Genomic DNA, 13,471 nt, shown 5'->3' on the forward strand with positions numbered 1-13,471 from the left:
CACAGTAGCATGCTTTCTCCATTCATCCAGGGGCAAGATGAGTATAGACTTTTGATATTTTAAATTTGGATAAAAATATCACTGCACTCTCCATATAAATTAAGCCCATGCTTTCCTCAGTATTTTATATAATTTTAATGAACATGAACAATCTATTATATACAATGTCTATATCTTCAATGTCTGAAAATCACTATTTAAATATGATGGTAAAAATCTCTCATACATTGACTGTTTGAAGTCTGATAAGCTTGGTTATTTTTAGAAATATCGTTCACAGGTGTTGCTACTTCTATTGTAAATTGGTGCTTGTGCCTAAGTAGTTAACAGGACAGAGTTTGAATCACAGTGTCCTGGTTCACGTTTTATTTCTGCAAAATTGCGCTCTGTCGATAGGCTTCTCGAGCCTATATATTCCTATATATTTTCATTTAGAATGGGATAAAGAGTCTTGTTGTCTCTCCAAAGCCAATTAAAAAACTATGTTCTTGGTAGAAACATCAAGTCACAGTGAACTCTTCCTGAAATAATAAAAAACATTGGAAATATTAATGTAGGCTTTGAATTAATCATAAGAAGTTGTCGCTGGGAAGGATTTAAGAAAAATCCCCAAGTCAGAGATCTTCGTTGGTTTCTTTAGCCAAGGATGTTTTGGTGTGCGACTTATCTTCTCTCACAAAGATGGAATTATACTGTTTACCAATGGCAGGTTATCTGGACCGTAAGATAAAGTATTATATTCTAATTCTCTCAGTGTCAGCAATTTGTAAATGCTAAGGCACCTTGGTTTTTGAAGTGTTTGTTGTGATGGCAAAGACCATGACATCTACAAGTATCATTTGGTCTCTCACTGCGTCAATTACGGTGGTTTCCACTTCGCTTACTTTTCTATCTTGCTCTAAGTGGATAGAGGAAAAAATTGTAGTGTTTGTCAACTGTAAACAACATTTCTTATTCAGAGGCTCAAAACTTGTCTCCTACTCCATCTTTGTTGCACTGTGTTTCACTGATACCGTGGGAGTGCAGACGGATCTTTCTATACCTCAATCAGAATGTTTCTCTCACCGTAAGGATTTTTTTTGCCCTCCAAGGTTGCAAGAGTTGATAAGTCAGCGTTACTCCTTTCTCTGCCCCGAGTGTTGCATCCAATGACTGCTCGGATCCATCTTTTTTAATTCCGAGGTGTAGAACTATTTTTCGATTATGACCTTATTTTCTGATCTAAAGTTTACATTTTCTGGCAAAGATCTGTCCATTTGTTCCGAGGCAGGTTCAACGGAGGTTTCAAAAAAGTATCGTGGTCGCAAATAGAAGGATTCTTTGTATCGTTCTTCTTCACCTACATAAAAATGGCCACTTTAATACAGTGGAAGTGTCGAGGTTTTCATTCTAATTTGGATGACATCGAGGCTTAGATAAATCACCATCATTTTGTGTGTCTATTCTTACAGAAAACATTCCTGAGACCTAGTGACACTGTCACCTTTTGGTAGTTTTCTTTATACTGGAATGATAGGATGTGTGATGAACGAATTCATAGAGGCGTGGCACTGCTGTTTGACAAACACCATCCAACTTGTCTTTACTACTCAAACACTTTTGGAGTCGGTCGTACCATCACTGTTTTTTCTCTTTACTTGTCTCCAGGAGAGACTTACAACCAATCAGACTTTGATGCTCTTATAGAACAGTTTCCGTCTCCATTTTTAATTTTGGGAGACTATAGTGGAAACAATCCTATTTGAAATGGTAGTCTCTTACTTGCCAGCAGGCACAGAAGGCTCAGTCACGGGGCTGGGATACCTTTTGCAGGTATTCCTCTCTTTCTAAACACGTTGCTTTCCAGTATGTCTGTATCTATGCATGGAAAGTCAGGTGTCAAAGTCAGAAATAATTTTGGGTTAAGTTTACCATCAGTTCCAAAGTCATCTGAGACATTATTTGAAACGTCAATAGGAAGTATGTTTACCATCTCCTTTTTATTTTGTACTCCAGTAGTCAGGGACTTGCTGGTATATAGAGTATATAAATACTCTCGGAGAAAGCTTTGATTATTTTCCCTACACTTCGGTTTTCCCCCTTTTCTTCACTATCACTTCTCGGGTTGAGAGATCGCCATTTTCCTTTCAAGTAGATCATCTCTATGATTATAATAATCCATTTAGACTGCTGGAACTTAAGTTTTCTTATCGTCAGTCTGCTACTGTATCAGTCAGACCTGATAATGTTCACTATCTTATGCTGCATCATCTTTCTCCTGCATCTCTGGCTCTTCTTCTGGTTGTATTTAATCGTATCTGGCAGAATAATGTTTTCCCTGATGCTTCACACACGACTATTATTATTCTTTTTCAAAGCCTTGAATGAATCATAAGATTGTTTCTAATTATCATCCAGTTTTCACACTTCCCCATTTTAGAGTTTGTGTACTGAGTCCCACCATTTGCAAATTTCTTTGTAATATGCTACCAAGCTTTGATCCTTACCACAGCATCACACCTTGTTTTGTACATTCCTTTCTGGACTGCGCTCTTTCAGAATAAGTGAATCTGCCATTCTTCCTTTTAATCTTTGTATTCTGGTACACCGGCTGAAGTCAGTCTGTCATTGGATGAAGTTGCTGAGTCTGATGATTATCCCCTTGTTTCATGGCTCATTACCATCTCCGCCTGTAACTTTTCTTTGAGTACTGTTTTCTCTTTGCCAAACATCTTTAGAACCATTCTTCTGTTTCCGTTTCTGAATTGGTTCATTATGGCTTGGTAGTCGCTCACAGGATCTGCTCTGCAGTTTCTGTGTTCAATGCTGTGTTGTATGCCATTTCTTTTTACTTGGATCACGTAAAAATTAAGTAGTACATTAATTCTACTATTTACTGTGACTCAATTATCTCTCTTCTAGAGTTAATTAAGGTTGGTTCTTACCATCTTCTTTCAGACATTGTGAAAGAACTGGCTCAGTTTTCTCTGTCATCTATTTATCTGGATATCTGGCCATGTCACTATTGTATGGAGTGAGTATGTTGACATCACGGATAAGTCTGTTTACTCTGGTGTTATCACAGCTTTGACGGTCTCGTATACAGACTTTGGTCCTATAATCCAGGCCTAGCTTCATACCAGTTGGCCGTTGATTTGGGGTGAGAAACTTCACAAGCTTTGGCAGATCGAATCTACTGTTCCTGTTTGTCGGTTTAGTTCCCATAAGGATCAACGGGAGAAAGTTGTTTTGACCAGACTACGCGTTGGTCACAGTTTTTGACCAATAATTTTCTTTCGTGTGGCCTTTTTTATACTCTGGCACAACTCCCCACATGCTACTTTTGTGCTATCGTTACAAACGTGAGTGGCAAAACCATTTAAGACATGTATTTTCCAAGGCTTTACCATTGATGTTGGACATTATCATTGACAATGGTGACACTGTCCAACTTCACTGTGTTCACATTTTTTTGCGGGCTATTAGTTTTCAATTCTCTTTAGAATTTCCTCTAATTTTAAGGTATTGTTTCGTTTTTAATTTGTTTTCTTTTTCATTTTTATAGAGTTTTAATTTGTGTTTTATCGTTACAATGGTTGTTTAACACAGATAGTCACGTTGCTTTGCGCCAATATACCTTAAATCTAATTAAACACATGTGGCTCAGTTATTAAAGTTGAGATCAAATCTCACAACTTGTCCGACAGGCGGTAATGGCCATTGTTGGTAAGGCAGACACTATAACTTATCAGTTCAAAATTAGAGGCGGCTAGCTCTTACATGTATCTTTAATCGAATATCCAAAACAATGAGAGAGCTATAAATATGATTCTAGAAGAATTTAGAACAAAAAAGAAACTTCACTGGAAAATATCTTAAACTGCCATATTCGTATTCTAGAAGTACGTTATTTCTGTCAATAGGCCCATCATGGCCAGGTGGTTAAGGCACTCGACTCGTGATCTGATGGTCGCGGGTTCGAATCCCTGTCACACCAAATATACTCGCCCTTTCAGCCATGGGAGCATTATAATGTGACGGTCAATCCCACTATTTTTTGGTAAAAGAGTAGCCCAGGAGTTGGCAGTGGGTGGTGATGACTATCTTGCCTCCCCTCTAGTCTTACATTGCTAAATTAGCACAGATAGTCCTTGTGTAGCTTTGCGCGAAATTCAAAACAAACAAACAATTTCTGTCACAACTTCTAAATATTTTCAAAGTATCATGTCCACAAAACTTAATCATCACAGAATATAATTCATCTGAAACGTTGTCACACGTGAATGTAATTCTTATCTTGCTGATATTTAATTGTTCTTCAAGTCAAAGATAAACGTTTGTCTTGTTGTGAGACGATAATGGAGCTGAAAATCAGTCTATAAGCACACTTAAAACGAATATTGTTGTTGTACTACCTGTACTCCTAATCGTTGTTAACGCACGTATATTGAAGTTACTTTGTTCAATAAATATCTACTTAGCTTCATTCATTTCACTGTATTTATTTCGATCTTTTTTAAGAACGCAAAATGTAGTAATATCTTCAATAATTTCAAGAACATAATAGTTACGGTATTCTTTATTTAAGATTAGAGCTTTATTAACTTTATGATGTTTATCAATTACAATATTTTTATACTTACTTACCGTCCTTAATACCCGTGTTTCTAACAAGCTAATATTCCATGATTTGGCTACATACGTAAACCATTAAAACCAATACTGGTTATGAGTGTACATGTACTATCAAAGTTCATTTCTATCGAAGAATTAATCACATAATCCTTGAGGTCCTTTAATTCATTCCCAAATAGATAATCATGAAGAACTAATTTTGTTTTGTGATAAGAACAAATCTCAACCTGTGAGATAATACTTTTCTATGCTACTTGAAGTATAATTTATTAGATATATGCTATCGTCTTCGGAATTTCCCGATAATGATTTACTTTTTACCAAGTCTTTTTGTAGAACGTCGTTTATCCACAAGTAAGATATCAATGTTAGCTTAAACCTATCATCAGAATAAGAAATATTTTGTGTTTAAAGGCACGAGAGGTAAGATATGAGGAAATGTTGAACATTTTTAGCATGTGTTAGACTGTAGCTTTACTCTGGTAACAATACTTTGAGATTACTTGAGCTGCTTGAAAACGAATGTTTTACGAATCAAAGAGGCTTTGACCATTGAAGCTATAAGTCAGGATTTCCCAAATTGATGATTTAATTTTTTAACAAATGAATCATAACAGTTATATTGAATGTTATTCAACTATATTTGGAACAAAAAATTATTACAATGTATTATGGGTTTTTCCTTTTTGTCAATACCTGATTATTTCTTTAAGCAACATGAAATCAATTAGAGTCATGCGGGACAGCGAGTTTCAACTATGTAGACGTAATTATCTCACTTCTTTTTATGGAGCTTTGTTATATAACTGTTAGTAATATAACGTGACCTGGAGCAAATGGGTCATTATTGACTATGTTCAATTTTGCATCCTTATTCCTTGACTTATCTCTCAAATTACAGATGTATTTTTTTTCGGCTGTTAATACTGAAGAAGGACAACATACAAGGTTATATCGAATAATTTGTTTTCCCCGTTGAAAGTGTCAGGTGGACAGAGATTGAAATTAGAGCTTGAAGAAAAGGACAGTGGACTTGCGTATATTTTAGTTCATGACTTACTGCCATAAGAAGATGCTCTACTCTTTCAATCTGTGGGTACCCTTTAAGAGTGAAAGTCAAGTCACACTTACTGAGTCAGAAAATAACATTCCAATAGTTTGTTTGTTTGGAATAAAGCATAAAGTTACCCAATGTGTTATCCGTGCTATGCCCACCAGGAGTATCGAAACCCGATTTGTAGCGATTTGACTTCGCAAAAGTGCCGCTGAGCTCATTGGTGGCCCAAGAGTTGGTATGGGTGTTATTTAGTAGCCAACTTCCATCCACTATAACAGCTCAAACTTTGGAACGTCTTTGCGGAGGTATCCCATATGTGGCTTTGATTAAAAAATATGCTAAAACATAAATTAATTAATCTGCAACGATAATTAGGTATAAATCTGTGTATGTACGTGTTTAATCTTAACAAGAGGCTATCTGCGATATGTCCACCATAGCTACTATATAAACTTTATTTGGTAACCTTCTTTCTTTAGTTCAAAGAGTAGAACTAAAAAAAGGGGAATTTATACCTGTTTTGATAAAACGTTTCAGTTACGACGTAAAACATTTAATCTGTCTATGATTTCAAAAACAATTAATTATTTAGGCAATTTTTACTTTTTCCTAAACTAAAATAAAAAATGCTGATTTCCACAATATTAAATAGCGTTTAAACTGTCTAATCTGACACACTAAATAAATAATTTCAAATACAATAATAGCAACTTTTATACAAGGTAAATTTTAATAATTACATCGTTGCGACCTTTTAGCATATTAATCAATTAATTATTGTAATTATAGTATTTTGTCAACTAACCGTTACCTTAGTTTCTGCAGGATTATGCCATGATAATTGCCAGAATAATTTTGTTTTCTCTACGATGAATTAGCTTGTAAATAATAATCCTTTCATCTTGAAATATATTAATATAGTAGATGTTTGCTGAAGGGTCCTCTAATGTGTTTTGTTTGAATAGTAGACAAAAACAAAATCACGAGTAACAAATATTTTTATTTCTCGCTTTTCAAGTTCATATGTCATAATGTGTCGTATCTTACAGAGTGCATAATTCTTCTCGTGATTCACGGCATGTGCACGTTTTACTAATGTCACAGCAGTAAAAATGAAATGTTAAGAGTCTCTCACGTGACATCACTTTAGTGCCTACTGACTGAGTGGCAAACAGGTCTTTCTCTGACCTATGAAAATTCCGTATGGTTTTCCAAGAGGTTTTATTAGCTCCACTACACGTGATCCATCTGAGTGGAACTGAATAAGTCGACCACTCGTGTAATCGGATACAAGAATATAAGTTTTGTAACTATACCTAAACCATATGATACAATTTATGTATTACAACTTGTTTCTTGTAATGTAATACATTACGTTCAGCATATGCTGTATGAAAATTCGGTATCCTACTTAAATCATAAAAACCTAGTACTTTCGAGTCGTGACGTACACAGTCAGTCTGGTTGTCAGTATTTCCTTTTGTTCTTCTGAAGCACGTGGGAATCCTCAGCTTTTTTTATAAAATTATGTGATCTTCTCGACCTGCACGAATTTTGCTGTCTTTCCTTTTTAGCAGGCAAACAAACATGTTCTCTGCTAGAAATGTCTTGTATAGCGTTCTTGGCAGATCTTCTAAAGGCCAGGATCCGTTTCTTCAGCGACTTTTTTGATGAAGTCGATTCTTTTTACAGGTCACTGGAATAAAAGCAATAATTACGAATAATGAATCTGTCATAGTACATTCGCACAAAAGTGAATTATATGAGAGAAGAGTTGAGTTGTTCCCACGTGTTTAGTTTTGTCTGACAATATTTCACCTGAAGAAGTTTCCTTTAATAACGTGGTTCTAGGAAGCTTTTAACTAATATGTTTTCGAATTATTCCATGTTATACACACACAAATATATTTATATATATGTATATAAGAGGTGAAATGAACAGTTACATTTTTATTTAGCCCAAACATCATAGATGGGGCTTTTATTGAAGTTTGGAGCCTACTATACTAACCATAGACTTCTACCGACATCCCATTTCATGCCAAAATATTCTCATGAAATCACTAGTCTCTTTAATATATTGAGCAGTGACATTAAATAAACACCTCTTTATCTATTCCTAAAGAACTCGTACTAAAGAAATGAAACAACACACACACACACACATATATATGAAGAAAATTATGAAAACTATGAAGAAAAACATAAAATATTATGGATAAAAGTTGTCATTGTAGGCTTAACCATGAGGTATTAAAACCAATGACACTCGTGAACCATTGAAAAATACAAAGAGTAAACAAATATAATGAAGTTTGGAACAGAGATGAAGGTCCAGCATATTTCTCTGTCAGAATATGTCGAGGCTTCTCATAAATGTTTGTTTCATCCGTTATAGACTTATTACATACGTGAAGGCAATTAAATGATAGAAGAGTAAGAACTCAACATGGTATTTACATTTCTTTGTTTGGACTTTAGCGTCAGATGATCATTAAAAGCACGTTAATGTGATTCTTAGTTCGAACGTTCGTTGATGTGTGCGTATTTTAAAAGATTGAAGTAAATTATTTGTCCGATGATTTTTACTATTCTTCAATCCTACTTTACTGGATAGTAATGATGTAAATTGGCAATCAACTATATCTGCGGAATTGATTTGCTGTAATTTGAGATTCGATTTTTGATCTATTTGTTCTGTACGTAGTCTATTCCAATGGACAGGTTATTTCGTAGTTCATCAGAAGTTGATGGTAGATCATGTTCAATTAAAATATAGTGAAAACGATTTTGAGTTGGTTTCAACTCTTCTAAAGAAACACATCTGTCAGGTCGCGACGATATCCTGAACTAGATTTTCCTTTCGTCTTTAATATTTTTGGCCTATAAGAAACATGTTTGGCTCTCTACGTTTTGACCCTTTTTAACTAGCTTCAGGATGGGTGTTTACTAACTCTACATGATTAAGTGATTGGTCGTTTTTATCAGATGAATATTCTCAGTATATATTAGGTTTTCGAGCACGAGATTAAGTTTTAAAAAGTGGAAGTTTTTGCGTTGAAAGTAGTGTATTGATATGAAATGTTTTCTTTCCAAACTTATTTTCTCCATTTTTGAATAAAAATTGCTTAAGAAACATTTCTATGCTTGTTTTGGCGAAGAGAAGTAAATGAAATTTTAATTCTATATTTTCGATGTTTCTACTGAAGATCTACAACTGTGTTAATTTGGGGAGGAAGAGGAGGTTTTGTTCTCGGGTCTACAATATTCTATAAAGATTTTCACTGGAACTTTAAAGATTTTACAACTAGTTTTGATGAGAAACCAACAAAAAATAGAGATATTTTATCTTTTTATTTTGAGATTTTTTTGGCATTTGTAAGGATTTCAGGTTGGGTCGAGGTCATTGGTTTTGTGGTATTCTAATGAAACAAATATATATATAAAAGTCACCAAAACTCTGTTTCATTGATCATTTAAAGTTAAGCCAAAGCTCCACAAACGGTTATCTGCGCTCTACCTATCACGAGTATCGAAACCAGGTTTCTAACGTTGTACGTTCCCAAATATGCCGTTTCTTTTATTAATGTATTTTACTTGTTTCGTAATTTCAAAGGTCACTGAGAATCTTTAACAAAAAACATACAAATACTGCTTTTCAACTACATATAAATATTTTAAAATACACTCTTGCTGAAAAAGGTTATTACGTGTTCGAAAAATGTGATTTTTGATCATTTATATCAGTTTAAAACTAAATTCACTTTGTGTATTGTCCTTAAACTTTCAAGTTTTATTTCTTTACTACCCTGCATTACCTGAGGTTATTTTGTGTCGGTTTAATCCCTTGAACATGGGAGTGTTCTAAGAATTGTCCCAAATGCAGTGTCTGGGGTTAGGTATAAAAGCCAGGGATTTTGGTGTTACTTTTGTACCCTACCTGTCGGTGATGCGTTTTCAACTCTGTAAGTATTTTAGATATTATGCCAGGTCCTACCAACGTAGGTTTGAGAAATCAGATGATTGCCTATGACAACGCAGGGTTGAAACAAGGCAATATTGCAAGACGACTTGATGTATCCAGGTAGACCGTCAACAGAGTTCTCAGAAGAAGAGCTGCAACCGAAAGTGTGAGTCCCAGCAGACCTACGGGTCGTCCATGTGCCAATACAGCATATAATTATCGCGAGATCCTCGCCATTGCTCGTCGAAACCATAAGGGAAAAAGAAGCTCAAAATATCACATGTAACAAACTTTTTGAGCATGTGTACATACGTATGCTTTCCAAATGTACAAACGCATAATAAAGTCCATAAACAAGTTCATGTTCAAAAATAAGTAAACTTACTCAATATACTTTACTTTTTATATCAAAATATTATTCTAAACATACTCTTTCATCATAATTATAATAGAAATGGAATTTAGTTATTTCACAATTTCGTAGTTTTGCTTACTATTTATTTTCTTTAATTTTTAATAAATGTTTTCATGATTTCACAATTCTTACCGACTTTACACAACCAGTTTTTTTTTCTGCACTCTTACTACAAGGTATTTAAAATGGCGCCAAAAATTTTACAAAATACTTTTCGAAAAATAATCTTTACATTACGTTTTTAAAAAGGGAAAATATTAAAATACAGTTCTTTTAGAACTTTAAATGTTTTCAAAATTCGTTTAAAAACTGTTTACTGGCAAATAGTGGATTTTCTTCGGAGAATCTAGCATGTAATTTATGTAAATATACCAATAAGTTTAAATTATGTAATTTAAGTTTAATTGCAATCCTAGAAACGTAATATATGTTATAATGTGCGTAAATTATGGTCGTATGTGATCAACTATTGAAACGGATAATTTGAGGAAAAGGATAAATTTACATTAATTTCATATTAGATAGTTCGTAATTAGCCCATAATATGCAAATAAATAGTTTTATGAATCTACTTTGATAAAATATAAAATTCTAAAAGAGCCATATTTTCATGTCTTCCCCTTTTGGAAATGTAATATAAAACTTAAAAATTACTTTTCGCAAATATTTTATAATTTTTTTGAGGGATCACATTGACACAGCCAAGTAAATGAAATTTTAATTCTATACTTTCGATGTTTCTACTGCTATATCTGCGGAATTGATTTGCTGTAATTTGAGATTCGATTTTTGATCTATTTGTTCTGAACGTAGTCTATTCCAGTGGACAGGTTATTTCGTAGTTCATCAGAAGTTGATGGTAGATCATGTTCAATTAAAAAAAAAAAAAGAGTAGTAATGTTTACGATTTAAAGGCTGGTAGGGGTATTAACACTTTTATTGATAAGGAGAGAACAACGTTTCGACTTTCATAGGTAATCTTCAGGTTAAAAGAGTTTGAATGTGATCATTGCTGGGCATAAGTTTTAGGGACAAGAGTATAAACGGGTACGGGATTGTAGGGGCGATGCAGTTCGATGCTAGGTTATTACCGTGTTTCTCCGATAATAAGACCTACTCATAAAATAAGACCTAGTGTGATTTTTGGGGATAGTTTTAATATAAGCCCTACCCTTAAAATAAGCCCTAGTTAAGAGTGGCAGGAAGAGGAAAGAAATAAAAAAAATTAATTTATTAATTAGTTTAATAGTTAGTTAATTAGTTTGTTTAAGTATTAATCAGTTAGTTTAATAGTTTAATAATAGTTTATTTTAAATGGTTAGTTTAATAGTTTTACTTTGTAACTTCATTTTTTTAATATATCAAAATAAGACATCCCCCGAAAATAAGCCCTAGTGTCATTTTGGAGTGAAAATTAATAAGCCCTGTCTTATTTTCGGAGAAACACGGTAATTAGTATAACTATAAGTGTTCCTTTATATTGATTTAAGTTGTTGCATAAGTAAGGCTTTTTTTATTTTGCATTTGTTTATACTTGTTTCCCTACTTAATATCTGGGTGTTTTCTATGGCTATGTTGCGTTTATTTGACTTGAAGTGTTCAGAAACGTGTGAAGGTGTTTTTTTTTTTGTTCTTTGAATCGAGTTTCCATATTTCTGCTTGTTTCTCGTACCAGTTATCACATTGTATTTTATAAGTTATGTTGATGTTGTGTTTGTCAGTGTAGTTTTTTACATAGTATAGACTTTAGTTTTGTACCCGGTTTTTGAATAAAGTTGTTTTCTGGAATGTTGTGTTTTGTTATAAGTTTTTCCAAATGTTGGTTATTTTTCTCTGATGTCGGGAACATATGATATGCAGCAGTATAAGGTTCTATAGTTTGTTCTATCTTGGGATTTATTGTTTTTTGTTTGTTGTTGGTCTGGGTGTGTGAGTATAATTTTTTTCCACGGTTTTTTGAGGAAATTTGTTGATGTTGATGAAGTGTTCTTTTATTTTGTTGATTTCATCGTTAATTTTATCGGGTGAGCATAGTTTTATGGCTGTGTTTATTTTGTTTCATATATCGAGTTTTTGTTTTGTTTCTTGTGCTGAGTCCCATGGAATGTATAATCCAGTGTGGGTGATTTTTCTGTGGATTCCTGTTTTGAATAGTGTATCAGTTCTAGTGATCTTGAGGTTAAGAAATGCTATTTGGTTAGTGTTTCCTGATAGTTTTGTTCTCTTTCTTCAACCTTGTATAATTTTATATGACTGTTAAACGTGTTCTTCACAGCATTTGGTGAGCTGCCAAGGTCTTTTGAAATGTTTCTTAAGCTACAACAATCATTATGCAAACATTTGACTCTGATTCCATCAAAGAATATTAATTCATTCTTTTTGAAAATTCAAAGCTACACCAAATTATATTACCTTTACTGGACGGTGTTTCTGAAAAAAACAACAAAAAACCTTTGTACTTAAACGTACCTCGGTGAAAAATGTATAAGAGGAAAATCTTAATTTTGATATTTGACACCTGGTAGGGAAACTAAAGACAGCGTGTAAGACAATGCTTTCTTGCTTTGAATATATTAGGTTGTCCAAAAATAAATGTCGTTTTTGAATTGCGAAGTTTGGAAAAGTATAAACCAGTGTTGTAAAGCATGCTTTAATCAAAGTAAGTACCACATGTTTAAACACACTTTTGCCAACGTGAAACGATTCTGCTTATGTTCCTGCTGTAGAAATCAGAGTTTCTATGGTCAATGAACTCCCTGAAAGTTTCTTTTGCAGCTGCCTGGTTTTGAAAGCATTTATTTTTTCAAAACGTTGTCAAAGTGCTTGAAAAAAGAAAATCTGTAAGAGAAAGGTCTGGAGAATAAGGTGGATGAGGCAGAACCTCGATTCCCAATTTATTCAATTTTTAAAGCGCCATTCTTAACAGGTCTCATCATGTCGATTTTACTGATCTTCAGTCAGCTCATGCTGAACCACTTATCCAACTTTTTCATATTTCCAATAGCACTCAGGCGGTTGGCAATGCTTGATTTTCTTGTGCCTAGTTTTTCTGCAAGCTCACGTACTGTTGTCTGTCTCAACCGTTTTCATCTAAGGATGGCTTCCTTCCACTACACTCGTAGTGGAAGGACTTTAATCTCCATGTTGAAGTCTTTTAAACCAGCGCTGAACTGTACGTTCAGTAACAGATTCATGGCCGAATACCCGGCTGACGTTCCGTGTAGTTTCGGTAGCTTTTCCTCCAAGTTTGAAGTCGTAGAGGAAAAGCAGACGAAAGTCTTTCTTGTCCACGCTGCCTTAGGGGTTGCAAAACTTTCTCTTCAGCAGTCATCTGATCTCTTCGGATATTTACTGTTCATTATGTGAAAATATTTATAACTCGGATAAAGTATGACGTAAAAGAAACTAGATGCAATAAGTG

At 34.0% G+C, this 13,471-nt stretch overlaps 1 protein-coding gene across 2 annotated transcripts in view; it reads left to right on the plus strand.

Moving 5' to 3' along the window:
- LOC143222916 (uncharacterized) overlaps positions 1-13,471 on the plus strand; it is a 24,902-nt gene continuing 11,431 nt past the window's right edge. Inside the window, exon 1 of one of the 2 annotated variants that reach the window (XM_076450092.1) lies at positions 1-41. In XM_076450092.1, the coding sequence (XP_076306207.1) occupies positions 38-41 (4 nt within the window). In that variant the 5' untranslated portion in view covers positions 1-37. Of the gene's footprint in view, positions 42-3,134; positions 3,342-13,471 lie in introns of those variants that run through there. The other variant, XM_076450091.1, reaches the window with a different exon arrangement.

This window comes from Tachypleus tridentatus, chromosome 8 (genome assembly GCF_004210375.1).
Source record: "Tachypleus tridentatus isolate NWPU-2018 chromosome 8, ASM421037v1, whole genome shotgun sequence".
Taxonomy (NCBI): domain Eukaryota; kingdom Metazoa; phylum Arthropoda; class Merostomata; order Xiphosura; family Limulidae; genus Tachypleus; species Tachypleus tridentatus.